This window comes from Vulpes lagopus, chromosome 2 (assembly GCF_018345385.1).
Source record: "Vulpes lagopus strain Blue_001 chromosome 2, ASM1834538v1, whole genome shotgun sequence".
Taxonomy (NCBI): Eukaryota; Metazoa; Chordata; class Mammalia; order Carnivora; family Canidae; genus Vulpes; species Vulpes lagopus.
The window spans coordinates 32,915,387-32,932,136 of NC_054825.1; the positions used below are offsets into that span (position 1 = coordinate 32,915,387).

The following is a 16,750-nucleotide window of genomic DNA, read 5'->3' on the forward strand; positions in this document are numbered from 1 at the left end:
TCCCACTACAGGTGAGGTGGATAATCTGGGAACTCCCAGCAGACGACAAGATTCTTTAAGGACCTCTCAGGGAAGTAGTAATGTTCTAGAATGGCAAGAAATACTGGAAATAGAGACTGAGAAGTGGAACAATAAAATGTTTACAGAGTGGTCTGCAATTCTGACAGGGGTCCCATGATTCACTTTGGGAAAGATTTTGTGAGATGTTAGTGTCAGAAGGGTCCTATGAAGCTAGCTAGTTACCTTAGCATTCTCATTTTACAGAGAAAGAAATGGAGGCCTAGAAAGATTGACTGGCTCATGGTGACATGGCTGGTTTGTGATAGAGCCAGAGACTAGAAACTGGTATTTTAGCTCTGCACCTAATGCTCTTTCTCCTGTACCATATTATATACCACTTGACTTTAAGCTCAGGCCCTTACCTGTGAGTTCTACAAACTAGGGCTTTCAGAAGATTTGATAATTGTTCCAAATTGACTACTCAACTAGGTAGAGGACACTGGACACTTGACTCAAGTTAGACTTGAGATTTTTTATTAATGACTTTGGATAAAGGGTCTAAATTTGTTGGGCACACAGAATCCTTTTGGTGACTTCTCTGTTCTCTGGAAGCCACTGAAACAGGATTGGAGTAGGTCCTAGAGACTTGGAGGTGATGGCATTGACAGAAATTAAGAGCCATCGGCCATGACCTAGATTGAACTCTAGACTATCCCGGCTGCTGGAATGGCATCAAAGTGGTGTTTTAGGGCCAATAATAAAGACAAAGCCCTAAATAAGACAAAGAACTTTGGCAGCTGTCATTCTGTGGGGTAAGTGCAACCTGACATATAAACTCAGTGGCTCTGGACCTAAACTTTTTCATGGATCCTTGGGCTGAAGGTTCTCTACATAAGCAGGTTTGTGGTCTCTGTGGATAAGGCGGGTATGGGAGTGCCCTGGAGTCCACATGCCACAGTGAAACATTGTGACAACTTCCATGCTGGGACCACAGGGCTGCTGGGATTGTGGTTCCACTACTGATTTCAGGAGTCACAGACCCTTGTCCAAGTGCTCTCTTTATGGGTCTCTCCCTATGGGGGGGGGGGGTATCTCCCTATAGGGGGCTTTATCTAAAGGGGAACATAGCAACCACTGTGGGATTGACAGCTATGAAGTCCAGGTTCAGAAACAAGAGTCACATGTTATTCCTCTCAGAGTAAATTAAATAATGAGGTACATGAGAAATTAACTTCATAAAATAAAATTCTAGATGAATAGGAGGAAAATATTTATCAGTCTTTTAAAGGGAAAGCCAAAACTCAAATTTATCATTCCAGGAAACTCAGTCGTCAAAAACTGATTACCCTGCAGGTCATCTGAAAGGTGAGAATAACATTGATTTCTTTGTTCTGGGCACATCGCATACCCATAGCCTTTATAATGAGAGGAGAATACCTTTTGCTTTAAGATATCCACTGGTGTCTGGTGGGCTTTTAGCTTCTTATTTTTAAGAAGCACTTTCCTCCTAAGTTGGTCAGGTGAGGGAAGCATTGGATCATCTGAGAAATCACTCTCAAACAGGAATTTAGCCACCAGTTTTTCTCCAAACACAGTCTATGAAGAATAAAGGAAAATGCATAATCAGTGCCTTTTACCCATGCTTGAATTATTCAACTAGCTATTTCAGCTCAGTTGAATTGTTCTACAAATCCTAGGAAGAGAAAGTATGAAAGAAGTGGTGTCTGCTCCCTGCCAAACCTTTCTTACTGGAAGGAAGGGAGGTGGTTAGAAGGTCAGGAGGAGTGCTCTAGACCATTCTCCGTGGGCGGGGGGGCAGGGGGGGGGGGGTCACCTCTAACTATTTGCAAAAATGCTCTAGGGTCTGATATCTAAAGAAGAAAAGGAGATTCATTTAGATTCTATGGTTCGTAAAATATGATCCATTCCAGGTGTGGATAAGAAGTCAAAAAGATAGAAACCTTGAAGTAGCTAAGGAGTGGTGACAAAGATGAAAGATTATGAAGAGAATTTGCCACCATTTAGTATAAAAAACTGCACATACCCTTCTCACAAAGATTTTTTGAACACTGGCCTCCAAAGGGGAATGTGTATCCCTCAAGGAGGTGGGTCGTGGGAGTAGGCACAAGACGATCCATTGGGGTAAAGATAGAAAATATGGCAATTTCTATCTTTAGTTATTTTTTAATTAAAAAAAATGGAAGCTTAATAGTGTTTCACCTATTTTTACCTCATTAATGGAATTGAGAAATGAGTACCATGATTTGGCAAGAGCAGCTAATGATAACTCCTTTCCATCCGCATCCATGTTTTACTGCAAGGTATCTTTAGTGGCTACGATAGCTGTTCAAATCAAATACTGATATACTAAACTAAACCTAAAGCCAGACATACAAGTTGCCAAATCATAAAAATTTCCAAAAATGAACATATTCAATCACATCACTCCCACTAAAAACTTAGGTAATAAATAATAAACTTACTGTTAAAATGTTTTGTGAGAGCAAAAGGAATTTTGTACCATTAATAAATAATAGTATAAGGATTATTCTTTACTCTTTCTATGTTATTTCCTTTCATTGTCTGTTTTTGCATGTTTTAATTAATGTATAAAATATGTTAATAAGTAGGATATATATATATAATGCATGAATAAGTCAATAAACATACGATAAGAATACATACTACAGTATTTTACTGACAGAGCATACAATCAAAAAAGTTGAGACCATTATTTTAAATGATGGCAAAAGAAAGGCAATATACAAAGCTGATTAGTTTAGTTGGCATAAGTATTTGGGGACATTTCCCTTTGGCCATGCCATTCCCTCCCCTTGAGAACCATATTTCCATAAGTGCCTTACTCAGTGGAGAAGGGGGAAATATAATGGAGTATTTGACCCTAAATCTGTCTGCGTTATAGTTCATCTGTATAACGAAGGGCCAAGTGTTAACACAGCAACTGTTCTGGCCAGTCCTTTGCCAACTTGGATCCCCATATCTGTAGAGTTAGCCACAAGATTTGCTCTGAGATATTTTTAGCTTTTCCACATACAACAGACAGGTGCCATCCTAGCATCCCTGATCTGTAGGGAGATCTGTAGCCTTGGAGAGTCAGTCCCTCCTTATCTCCTATGGCTTTCTGGAAATGGTCAGGAGACCATACATCAAAGCTTCATCACTTCAGCTGGAAAGATGGACCATTCAAAAGGAAGCCCAAGTTCTCAGGGCACCGCACCCTTATTTCTTAGGTCCGAGGGACCCTAAATGTAGGTGCTTCATGGCTGAGGTTCAGCTGTGATGTGGTCCATGGTGGCTCCATGTAAAAGCAACAGTGACAAGACCGAGATACCATTCTAAGTCTTAGCTAATAGCTTACCTTGAAAATTTCTGCCATTTTTCGTTGCTGAGGCAACGAGCAGTGGTTCTCAATCGATATGATGATGGGCAGGTCAGAGTTGATGAAGGCACTGCGGTCGATGGCTTCAACCACCTCCTGCGAGAGCCCAAACAGCTCATTAAAGTCCAGATGTCTGTTTAGGCGTCTGAAGAGGTACTTATAGCCACAGAAAGCACCCACACTATTGTATGCAGAAGATTCTCGCCAAAATGTGTGTTTTTTTTAAGATTATTTTATTTATTTATTCAGAGAGAGAGAGAGAGAGGCAGAGACACAGGCAGAAGGAGAAGCAGTCTCCATACTGGGAGCCTGACGTGGGACTTGATCCCCGGTCTCCAGGATTACACCCCGGGCTGCAGGCAGCGCTAAATCGCTCGCCAATGGGGCTGCCCGCCAAAATGGTTTTTATCTTTTAAAATGTATTTTCAAATTAAGTAAGATGACAGGCTGTTTCTCGAAACATGTTAAACTGTTCATATTGAGTTTTGTTCACATACTTTATAAGGAACAGTTGTTAGTGTGCCAAATTTAACAAGTCAATATGTATATTGATTACATTTTAGGTAAAAGGCACAGTTTGTTACAGCATCAAAAATAATGAGGCTTAAGATACTTTCCTACTTTCAAGGAATTTATAATCAATCTATTTGGGGCAATAAGACATATATACATATATTTATATGTGCATGTAAACACAGTTATTAAATCTCCCCTCTTCAATACTGAGTACAAAAGTTTTAAGAGAGATGAATAGGAAAATGAGCTAAAGAGAAAATGCATTTTAGCTGTTTTCCTCAGCATCTAAGACAGAAAAAATAGCATTCCATCCCAGCTCAGCCTCAGTTTAGAGAAGAATGATTTTACGCAGCTAAAATCATTCTGAAAGAGGATAGTAATTGCAAATGAACTAATAAACTATTTATAATTTGAAACAAGGGATGCCTGGGTGGCTCAGTGGTTGAGCATCTGCCTTTGGCTCAGGTGGTGATCCTGGGGTCCCGGGATCGAGTCCTACATCGGGCTCCCCGTGAGGAGTCTGTTTCTCCCTTTGTCTGTGTCTCTCTCTCTCTCTCTCTCTCTCTCTCTAATAAATAAATAAAATCTTTAAAAAAATAAAGATTTTATTTATTTATTCATGAGAGACACAGAGAGAGAGAGAGAGAGAGAGAGAGAGAGAGAGAGAGGCAGAGACACAGGTAGAGAGAGAAGCAGGCTCCATGCAGGGAGCCTGATGTAGGACTCGATCCCAGGACTCCAGGATCACGCCCTGGGCTGAAGGCAGGCGCTAAACCACTGAGCCACCCAGGGATGCCCTAAATAAAATCTTAAAAAAAAAAGAATTTGAAACAAAAATCCAGTGAGACTAGTCTTCCTAGGTGACTGACCTCCTCAGGTGGAACTAATTCTCATTACTGTATAATATTAATTATTAAGCATCTCCTAACACATGATGTTCATCTTTATCAGCAGGACACCAGGATAAATGACTTTTAATTCCTATAACAAGAAAAAAGCCCCTACATTTTATATATCATCTTATGATGTAAAAATTGCAACAATGTTATTATAAGATAACTCATTTAAGGTAATGGTTATTAAACTCTGGTTAAATGAGAGTCTAATGAGAGTTCTATATCAACTCCCAGAAAAATGAACGTGTGCACATCCCACACAATTTTGGGAAGTCCACAGACTCAATATCAGAACCCCAACCTCAGGTATAATTTGGAAAAGCCACTCATTTAAAAGACTAATGAAGATAATGACTGTGCTCTGATTTAAGGAACGTTATGAAGCATTACCTTGAAGGGGATCTTGGTTGTTAGTGTGTGTCCGTGATAGATGATGGGCATCCCGTCATCTCCATCCCAGCAGTCCAACTCTACACTTCTACAGCCTTGCAGGAGGACCTGTGTGATCAATGAATGGATCCACCTCAGATGAGCAAATGGACACAGAGCCTCAAATTAAACCCAACACATGCTTCTACATATCAGTGTTTGGATTCAGGGCTAAAACAGAAGGGCAGATGATCTAAAATAAATCCTGCATTTTGGCCAAAGGCCACAGTGAATTAGGGGAGAGAACAGATTGTGGTGGAAAGAATGTTTACCAGAGTTGAATACTATTGGAAGGTAAAATTTGATAGCAAAACTGTATGATTATTTCCCCAGGAACTTTGGTCCTTCAAGGGGCCTACACATGGTACATCCTGAAATGAGGGAGCCAGGCTAGCACTCCAGCTGGCAAATAGAGAGGAGGTGAAGGGGCTGATGATGCAGACCAAAGCAAATGAAGCCAATTGGCTAAACATTTGTATGAATCCAATCAGAATAAAATCTCTATTTAGACCCCAATTCTGCCACTAAGTTAATGCCTTTACTATGAACATATAGTGTAGAAGAAGAGTAGAAGCAAGCCAGTCATCAAGGATTTGTCTTGCTGTCTAATCTGATAACAGAGGCAAATAATCCATAAACTCCCCTCTCCCATATCCACAGCAGTCATCAGTAATCAATCACAATATATGTACCTCCTAAGCTTTCATATGTTATCTAACAGCCTCTTTAGGAAAGTGCTCCAGGAAGCACCACTACTGAATTAGATGAGATAATACCTATTTGCTATCCTGGATGGAGAGCTGGAAGCAGAGCTCCTGACTCGTGTGCTTGGGTTGTAGGTCTATAATATTTGCTTGCAGGAGCCTCTTCTTCCATAGACTCTGTGAACTATCTTAAAAGATTTCTAGTGTATTGGAAGGGTAAAGCAAACCAAAAGGCAGATATATCTGTGAATGGGCCAACTCACTGATTTAAAACTCCATATAACAGGGATCCCTGGGTGGCTCAGTGGTTAAGCGCCTGCCTTCAGCCCAGGGTGTGATCCTGGACACCTGGGAATTGAGTCCCACGTTGGGCTCCCTGCATGGAGCCTGCTTCTCTCACTGCCTGTCTCTGCCTCTCACTCTCTCTCTCTGTATCTCTTATGAACAAATAAAATCTTTTAAAAAATTAAAAAAAACTCCATATAACTATTTCCATGTGACAGCAATCCAATACTGTGGGCGAGGAGCCACTAGAGTTCTGCAACAGAACTCAGACAGTAGAATCCTTTATTTTAGTATTTTTTATGAACTCCTTTGCTAGATTCTTCCCATTGCATAGCATGTGGCACCCAGTCTTCCCAGGTGACCTGACCCATCTCCCAGATGGAACTGATTCTGTGGCCTGAACTCCCAAGGCTATCAGCTTCCTCTAGCAGCTAAAGTATCTAGAGATATATTGCTCTGGGCTGAGAATTGTTGTGTCGTATGACAACAGAGCATGAGGATGCCTCATCTCTGTAGTAAGCCACACCAAGGAACGCTCACTGACTGGTGCACATGAGATGGTTTTTCAGCATGAAAAGACTAAAGGTCTTTCCAAAGTCTTCATGACATTAAGACCTCCACAGAAAGGTAGAAAAAGAAAACCAGGGCTGGAAATTTCAGGGAGAACACGGTTTTTTCTCACTTCCGATCTGTCCTGTGGAGTGAGGTGAGGAGGTGACTAGGAGGGCTGAGGGAAAGCAGAGAGTGGTAGGAAATAGGGGCGTCTGGGTGGCCCCACATCTGGGGGGGGGGGTCCCCGCTCAGCAGGAAGTCTGCTTCTCCCTCTGCCTCTCATCCCACTTGTGCTCTCTCTCTCTCTCAAATAAATAAATAAATAAAATACTTAAAAACACAAATTAAAATCAATCAATAAATAAAATGGAGTGGTAAGTAATATAGTACAAGGGATCTTCACACTGGATTTAACCACCCCTCCATTTGAGGGGTTCTTGTGCCTCATTCAAAGGCTGTGACAATCTCTATTTGGAGTGTCATATTAAAGAGGTAAAAAAACCTCTTGGAGGTCAAACAGGGAAGTAAGATAGAAATTAAAGCTAGGAGATTGGCCCCTGCTCACTTTCCTGGGAGAAATATATACAGACCCACCACATACACTGCATTTCTTTGCCCTAGAATTAGAACAGTGGATTTCAAACCCCTTTTTAGCCTTGGAATCCTCTGTGCAAATGGAGGGTCATATATAAAGCACAGAAGAATAGGACTTTAGCTACAGCAGGGGCGGAGGATGGGGCCCGTCCTCTCTGCTGCTTGTTCCTCTCATTGTCCATAGCTGAGGTCCCTTGAGAGAACTTCTATTTTGGAAATCACTACTCTAAGGACACATCTCCATCTCATAATAAAAGTCCTGTAGGGGCACCTGGGTGGCTCACTGGTTGAGCATTTGCCTTCAGCTCAGATTGTGATCCTGGGGTCCTGGGATCAAGTCCTGCATCAGGCTCCCTGCGAGAAGACTGCTTCTCCCTCTGCCTGTGTCTCTGCCTCTTTCTCTGTGTCTCATGAATAAATAAATAAATAAATAAATAAATAAATAAATAAATAAATCTTAAAAAAAAAAAGTCCTTTAGAATTTAGAGTTTAAAATATAAATTCCATATTAGATAAGCTTTGGGCAGAAGTTTGACCCATATTTGAGGAATATCTGGGCTGATCCAGAGAACAAAGGAAACTCAGCTCTGCTGGGTTTGCATAAACAATGATAATTCTCATCCTTGAACACCCTCCTGCGTCACCCCTTACAACCCCATTCTTATATTCTTTGGGCCTAGCCTACCTTATTCCTGATTAAGTCTTCTTGTAGGAGGTCAGAAAACAGGCAGCGTAGATGAGAAAGTTACAGAAAATAAAACAGAGGCAACTGACAGGCAGATCATGGAGCGTTGGTGTTTAGGTCATAAGGATGTGCTTTTTCTAGTCCAAAGACCCTTACGAGTTTCCAAGGACATTCCCATGAATTTAACTGTGTGGGGACAATGTCTACAGTCTTTGTAGATTTTTGTTCCTTAAGTGAGTTACCATAGGAAAGGACTGACTGTCTAACAAATTGCAAATGAAAATAAACAATACTTTGGGAGTAACTTCATAGAAAGTTGCATTTTCTATTATGCTTTCCCACTATATTGATTTATTTAGCATTTAGTGAAATGATTAATTTTCCCATGGGAAAATCTAACTTTAGTAGGAGTAGGTCAGACTAGGAAGGATCTAAAAGCTGAGTCTCAAACAAATACTTTTTTTTTTTTTTTTGGTGCCTAGAATAAAGGTTAAGTATAGGAGGGAGAAAGAAAACAACTGTATGTGTAGGCAGTTTTCCCACACATTATGTTTTGTCACATTTCAGACGTAATAGTTTGTATGTTATTCGAAGGAATTAGGGGGTCTGGGTTTTTTGACTTTGGGGGTTACATCAATAAGCTTTAGTGGAAATCACATGCCACACGATGTTCTGTACCTGGCTATAGAGTTCTACCGATGATTCTCCTTTGAGCTGGTGGCCTGTGAGGTAGGTATTGTGTGAAGACTCAATGTAATAGTAGGAGAGAGGCAGCTGCAAATCTTTAATGTTCTCCCGTGACTCATCATTTTTGGAGGCAAAATTATCTTTATCCATCAGAAACCTAGAGGAAACACATTTTCTTAGGACTGCAGGGGGAAAACATGCTCTTAAATGATGGGCAAAAGATATTTTAAAAGTTACCTTGCAAATCCTTCAAAGGACAGTAGGCCCTGATGACACATACTAATGCTAGGCTCGAACTTCTGCAAGGGACACAAAAAGAGTATTATTTAGGTAAAGGAAACCAAGGGGGAAAAAAACCCACCACATCATTTTTTAAAGCTGTTCTGTTTTCATCAGGAAACATCTAAACCAAATATTTGAACTAATTTAGTTATGTAGTGGTAAGACGTAGTGTTTTAGTCCCAAAGAAAACATTTATTATATGTGCGTTTATTATACAAAGCATATTTATTTAAGAGAAAAAGGGAGAGCGAAGGAAAAGGAGAAGTCTGATTCATATGAAAACAAATGGTTATCAGCGTATTCCAGGTGAACATGGGGATAAGCAGCCACGACAGAGTTGGTGAGAGGCAAAATGAGATGATTCATAGAGAGTACTTAGTGCAGTGCTCATACTCAATAATAGTAGAGTGAGCACCTGACTGTAGAATCATAATCGTACATCGTTGGCATTTCCAGTGATCAGCTGCCAGGCAGTGAATCCATGGATTCCCAATCGGTCAACAAGGGAGGTTGGAAACCTAGACTGATTCTGCTCCACGTGGTGTAGCCCTAACGAGCATCCCAGCCCATTTCCTGCCACCCTCTAGTGGAAGCCATCGTCATCATATCTTGCCTGGCTACTGGAACAGCTTCCCACTTGGTCTCTCTGGTTCCACTCCATCATCAGCACAGTTCACTTCCCAATGGGGCCAGAGTGACCTCTTGAATACATAAGTGAGATCCTGTTATTTCCTTGCTCAAAAGTTTCCAATAGCTTCCCACGTCCAATGGACTAAAGCCAAACTCCTTACCATGGCCCAGAATGCCCAGATGATTCGGCCCCTGCCCATCTGTCTGGAATCATGTCTACCACTGCACCTCTGGCTTATGGGGCTCCTATCACACCAGCTTTTTTGTTGTCTCACTCCCACCTCAGTCTTAGAGCTCCCTACTCCCTGTCTGGAATGTTCTTTCCTCAGACCTTCATGTGGTTTACTAATTTAGGGCCCAGTTCCACTGTCACCTCCTCAGCGTGGCCTGTGCTTCCTCCTCTCAGCCTCCCACATCACTAAGTCCCCTTACTCTGCTTGATTTTTTTTTTCACAATCTATCAATATCTGAGATTACATTCTATCTTTATTTGCTTATTGTCTGCCTCACCCACTAGGTAAAGATCAGAAGGTAATCTTATTTACTACTATATTTCCAGGTCCTGGAACAGAGCCAGGCTCCTAGCTAACAAATATTTGCTAAATGATCAAAGAGGCTGGAAATCTAGACTACTAATTTTATTACGTGTGCTAGAACAACAAGAAAGAATCATGTACTGATTCCTTATCATAGTCACTAGGAGAAGGCTTGTGATCTCTGTTAATTGTATGTTGGATAAGAATGCATATACTTGGCATTAAATAAAATCCTTCTGTTTCTGTCCCAGGCTTAAATGCTTTGGAAAGAAGTAGAGAAACAATATGTCTAGCAGAAAACAATTAGAATAATCAGAGGCTTTCTACATATGTGCATATAAAATGGGTACAAACCTGGATGATGCTGAGGATTTCATCATAAGTGCAGTGTTCTCCCTGGCAGTTGACTAGGAAGTCATTAAGCTGGAGTATGCCAACCCCAAAGATGCCCAAAGATGTGCTCTCGACCCCAGTGCCATTCGTCACGATACTTGCAGCAGCAATGGCATCAGAAATCTGCCTCTGGTTGTCTGACAGTTGCTGTTTACTCTTAATGAACAACCCCAAATCCGAGACGTTTCTGGTCAATAAATCTGAAACAGAACCACCCACAGAATGTGGACAAGTTAGCCAGAGTCTTTCACAAAGTTCATTCGGAGATAATGGTGTTGTGGATTAGTCTCAACACTGATCTAAACCAGCCATTAAACTCAGTGCTTATTCCTGGCTTCACATAGTTAAAGGAATAAAAAAAAATATGAATCAATGAATTAAAGAAACAAGAGAGAACTAGGTCAATGATGATGAAAGCCCATGAGCTTAGGGTATTAAATGAGAGCTAACTGTACATTTAGTTGGGGACTTCAGGCTGAATTTTAACTTTGGTTTTTGAGAATAACTACATGTTTACTTTTAAAGACAATGAAGATATACTCTTAAAATTACAGTTGTTTTATACTTCAAAATTATAATCATAAACATTTGTGTGCAGTTTTCGGTGTGAAAATAAATTTTCACCTTATTTGGGTAAATATCAAGGCATATAATTTCTGGATTGTATGATAAGAGTATATTAAATTTTGTAAGAAACTGCCAAGCTCTTCCATGGTGGCTGTACCATTTTATCTTTCCACCAGTGATGCTTCAGGTGTCCCACATTGGCATGAACTTTGGTATGGCCAGTCATTTTAATTCTTACCACTTTGGAAGAGAAGTTGGCAGTTTCCTACAGGGCTAAAGATAGGCTTACTCATATGATCCAGTAATTGCCTTCCCAGGTGTTTACCCAAAGGAGCTGAAAACTTATGTCCACACAAAACTTGCACACAAATATTTATAGCAGCTTTATCCATAACTGCTTAAACTTGCAAGGAACTGAGATGTTCTTCAAAAGGGGATGGATAAACAAATGGTGATACATCAATGTGATGGAGTATTTTTCAGTGATAAAAAGAAATGAGCTATCAAACTATGAAAAAAACATAAGGGAACATTAAATATATATCGCTAAGAGAAAGAAGCCAATCTGAAGACTACATACGAACTGTATGATTCCAACTATACAACATTCTGGAAAAAAAAAACCAAACAAACTAGGGAGATGGTAAAAAGGGATTCACAGTGAAGGTGGGAAGAATTAAAAGGCAGAGAACAGGGGAATTTTTAAGAGATCAAAACTATTCCGTATGACACTGTAATGGTAGATACAGGTCATTATATTTTTGTCAAACCCCATAGCATGTACAACACAAACAGTGAATGCTAAACTATGGACTTCAGTTATAATCAATATATCAGCTCAACTGTCACAAAAATACCAGGCTAATACTGCAAGATATTAATAATAGGACAAATGCATGTGTGTGTGTGTGTGTGTATGTGTGTGTGTGTGTTTGTGTAGGGTAAGGTCCACAATGATGAATTTCCTCACCTACGATACCAATAGTACCCATCCCTAAGACAACTTGAAATAATCCCCAGATTATAACTGAAAGGTCTCAAGAGGAAATATTAAATTGTTGCATAAACCTAGGTCAGGCTGAAGATCGCTGGTGTTTTCGTCTATTGTTAGGTTGGTGTAGAGCGGGGCCGACTCAGAGCCGGCTCGATTGCAGGGCACGGCGTAGATGTCAAAGAGATCCTTCAGGTCCTTGCGGCTCCTCACACTGGGCAGGGAATAAAAACACTCAGGTTTGGTATTGTTACAAAAACGGGGGCTGAGAAAGGGTACGAAGAAAGCATGCCATACCTGAATGATTTGAACAGCTCAACAAATTCAACAAAACTCATGTTACTGTCTGAAACCATGAAGCTCTGAAAACCCTTCATTCCTCCTTTGATCCTTCCATGCCAGCTGCTGCTGCTCCAAGCACTGCAACAAAGACATGGCCTTAACAGGCAAGCCAAGGCTAGTGGTGTCATTCTGCCCCAGCAGATGCCCTCTGAGGAGCAATATGAGCAAAAAAGATGGATAGCAAGTCATTTAAAATTGAGGCTTTTTTCAGACTCTCTTTTCATTTCTCTCCAAATTAATCTATGTTGTGTCAGAGTAAATAAGACATATTACACAGTGAAACCACTTCATGTTTACAGCCTATGTAATAAGGTCACAAAGCTAAAAAACCCTTTTACTAATCAAAACAGTTCTTTGAAATCACAGGTCAATGGGTAGAAAAACCTTAAGTTCAATGTTTCTGAAGAAAAGTCATTTTTTTCAAAAGTGCCCCAAAGTACTTGAGCATAACCTATGGAAAATTTTGCACATTCTTCCCTATATCCTAAATTACAGAAACACATTTAAAAAGAAAGTCCTGAACATATCAATGTCTTCTCTTTTTCCTTTCTTAACCAGTTATTAGATGAAAACAAGGAAGGACTTTTAATACTAATGGAAAATGTGAGTCACAAAAATAATTAAGAATGGAAAGCAGCCAATTCTGTCTAGAGTATATCTGCACCTGCCAAGGCTGTATATTTAATATAAAAATATCGGCCCACTTGGTCAAAAGCTCAGACTAGCTGTTTCACAACATTTTTATTTTCTATGCTGGTTCTCTGAGAGGATAGTATAAGAAATATTTTGATTGGTTTTTAGTCAAATCAATAAATAGGATCTTTCTTTTTTATTTTTGTTTTTTTTGTGCTTTATTTTTTTACTTCTGAAATATTTCAAACATAGAAGAAAGCATAGAGAATATTTTAACAAATAGCCAGTTTATCCTCAATCTGCTAATAGTGTTTATTCATGGAAAATTATTTTGTGTTGATATCTGAAAGTCACCTCTGTGCATGGAAGAGAATTACAAAGGATAGATTGGTAGTTGTTTGTGGGCATGGGCTGTTGATCCCCAAAGTGGTGTTGGAAACAGAGGGTGGAGGTTCAGGAAGAGGGAAAACATCTGATAAAGTGGCTTATCATTTGCATTTAAGGGAGTACATTCTGTCTTCCTCCCTTCTGGTTCCAGGTCAGCCGCTGTCTGCAGGTACCCTTCTCCCTTAGGCTTTAGGAAACTCTGTCCACTCTCTCCCCTTCTAGGTCTCAGGCTTGCTTTCTCCTCGAATAGCATTTGGGCTAATTCTTCTTTCCTTGCCTTATATTTTGGGTTTAGCTTACTTGGTGGGCATGGACCCCTGTCCTCAGGTGGGTGAGCCTTGTGACCCTGAATCTGGCATGATCTCTTTGAAAAGACTTTCCTCCCTTATTCTGTCCTTCTCTTTTCCACTCGTGAGTGATAGAAATAAAGGAAAAGCCACTTTATCCAGGTTCTCTGGCTATTTTATTATTTACCCAGGATATTGTGTAGGCTGAAATAGAAAGAATTCTGATTCTTTGTAGCTTTCAATTTGGTCACAAACCTAAACTTGCAGAAAAGTTGCAAGAGTGGTATAAAGAATTCCCATGTACCTCTGACCCAGTTTCACCAAGCATAGAAATCTAAATGTATAAAGCATTATTTATGTTCATTATTCACATTGTGAATGATGCTTCCCTTTAAAAGATGATTTACTGTAGGATTCTTATCAGTAGCAAACTTCCTTGAGGGAGGGAAAAAGAGAGAGAGAGAGAGAGAGAGAGAAAGAGAAAGATTGTGTGTGTTGTGTGTCTGTGCCTCGCACATGCGGGGGCACAGACACACACAGACACACACAGACACACACAGACACACACACACACACACACACAGAGGAGTGTGTAATTAACGTTCCAAAGCCAGTGACTGCACAGTCATTTCTTCCTACCACTCCTCTGTGTGATAAAGTAAAGAGTGTTTTATCTTGGTTCTGTCTGGAACCTCTGCATTTCTAAACTTTTTGGGGGGTTGAGGGAGATGGTGTAGCATTCTAATTCCTTTGGAAGGCTTTCACCTTAATATTATTTCTTCTGAGAGGGTAGATGTCTCAAATCTGTAATTTGCATGGACTTTATAAAGTAATTTACTATAATAACAGCTTTAGAATTACCTTAATATACCCAAGTTGCTCTAATACATTTGTTTCCCCAGTCATTTGTATCTTGTCTCATATACAAGAAGAGTTTTAAATATATTTCACCTAACAGCAAAAGGTAAAGTAGCTTATGTTAAAACTTAATTTATTCCTCATTAGAGCAGTGCTAATAGAATTTTTTGCGATGATAGAAGTGTTCTATATCTGCACTGTGCAATATAGTAGCCACAGACCACTTGTAGCTATAAAATACTTTTAATATGCATAGTATGACTGAGGAACTGAATTTTAAATTTTATTTAATGCATTTAAAATTGAATTTAAATAGCCATCTTCTTTGTCCCCCTGTGGCCAATGGCTACTACATTCGACAAGGCAGCTTTAGAAAATCATAGCTTGGGTTTTGGTTAGTCCTATTGACCTCTGAAGGACTGGTCTGTTAAATTATTAGGAGAGATTACTGTAATGCAAGAAGATAAGAGGGTAAAATTGGGAAAATTAGAAGCATTTAAAAATTTGGGGTTTTTCAGTTTTCAATGTAATTTTTAAGTTAAAATCAGAGATAGTCTTTCCACAGAGCACTGGAAGATGCCCTTCTATACAACTTGAATGATGTAAGGGTCCTTCTGTTTTATCATGTTAAGGCCCCACCTGGACGGGCTCTTGTTTGAAGAAGACAGCACAGGGGAGGACACTGGCCTGATGGGAGATGATGTCCCGGCAGACAAATTAGGGGACCCAGCTGTAGTCAAAGAGTGGGCTCTTCTGGAAGGCAGAGTGTTAGGAGGGCTCATGATGGCATTTGCCTCTGTGAGAGAGAAACAAAGAAACCAGACAATGACATCAGCTTACCCTTTCTCTAGTAATCAAAGAAAAACAAAAGCTGCTTCTGAATGTCTTAGCAAATAAGTCTATGCAGGCAATTTCTATAATGTGAAGTATCAAGATATTCTGATGAGTGGACTTGTGAGTTCTCAACCTTGGTTGTACATTAGAATCATCTCAGGAGCTTAAATACATAGAGATGTTCAGGTCCCAGCCAGAGTGTTGGACTCAGTTGGGCTGGGGTGCAGCCAGGGCATCCAGATATTTTTAAAAAATAATCTCAGCCATGGTTGAGAATCACTGATCTAATCTAATCTACCACATTGTATTTTGTATATCTCACATCCCCTGTCCATAAGGCCAAGTTAATTAATGAGTATTTTCTTCCAAGTATGCTGAGCTTGCAAAAGTACCTCTTGGGTACCACTATCTAGTTAAATACAAAGATAAGTATATTTAACAAGACAAAGAGTTTTGTTAAGAATGTCCACAATATGGGGCACCTGGGTGGCTCAGTCAGTTGGGTGTCTGCCTTCAGCTCAGATCATGATCCCAGGGTCCTGGGACTGAGCCCTGCATTGGGCTCCCTGCTCAGCAGAGAGTCTGCTTTTCCCTCTCCTTCTGCCTCTCCCCGCTGCTCATGCACTCTCTTTCTCTAACACATAAAATCTTAAAAAAAGGCGGGGGGGCAGCCCCAGTGGCCCAGCAGTTTAGCGCTGCCTTCAGCCCAGGGTATGATCGTGGAGACCCGGGATCGAATCCCAAGTCAGGCTCCCTCTATGGAGTCTGCTTTTCCCTTTGCCTGTGTCTCTGCCTTTCTCTCTCTCTCTGTGTCTCTCATGAATAAATAAATAAAGTCTTTAAAAAAAAAAGAAAACATTAAAAAAAAGAATGTCCATAATACTTAAATCATAATCCAAAACCAAATGCATATTTTCCCTATAAAATAATAATAGTAATAAAAAATCTCAGGTGTTAGTATGCAGCTTTACCAGATTCTTCTTGCTCATTCATGTCTTGTGGGTCAGAACCACTCCGGCTGCGACACTCCCTGTGCATTTTGGCCTTCCGGGTGGCCATCTCATCGTCGGCTGCCTCTCCACTCTCACCCTGGGAACACACACATACCAATTCCCCTCGGTCTGGGTTTCTCTTCCTCAGGGCCCTGCTGCCGCTCAGGTTGGTCCCCTTCTGACTGCCCCACCTTTAACACGATCCATTCTAAACCAGTATAGAGCTCTGTGTGAAGGCTGGCCCAGTGGTCTCACACTACCCTCTCTCAC

General features: G+C 40.4%; 1 protein-coding gene across 5 annotated transcripts in view; it reads right to left on the bottom strand.

Annotated features, from left to right (window-relative positions):
* PLCE1 (phospholipase C epsilon 1) overlaps nt 1-16,750 on the bottom strand; it is a 309,225-nt gene that overhangs the window by 44,602 nt on the left and 247,873 nt on the right. For 3 of the 5 annotated variants that reach the window (XM_041739678.1, XM_041739673.1, XM_041739686.1), the window contains exons 10-19: nt 16,460-16,577; nt 15,294-15,450; nt 12,445-12,567; nt 12,225-12,361; nt 10,551-10,789; nt 8,986-9,047; nt 8,740-8,905; nt 5,203-5,310; nt 3,380-3,496; nt 1,438-1,596 (exon numbers count right to left, since the gene is read on the bottom strand). In XM_041739678.1, coding sequence (XP_041595612.1) covers nt 1,438-1,596; nt 3,380-3,496; nt 5,203-5,310; nt 8,740-8,905; nt 8,986-9,047; nt 10,551-10,789; nt 12,225-12,361; nt 12,445-12,567; nt 15,294-15,450; nt 16,460-16,577 — 1,386 coding nt within the window. The remainder of the gene's footprint in view (nt 1-1,437; nt 1,597-3,379; nt 3,497-5,202; nt 5,311-8,739; nt 8,906-8,985; nt 9,048-10,550; nt 10,790-12,224; nt 12,362-12,444; nt 12,568-15,293; nt 15,451-16,459; nt 16,578-16,750) is intronic. The other 2 variants (XM_041739693.1, XM_041739700.1) reach the window with 1 other exon arrangement.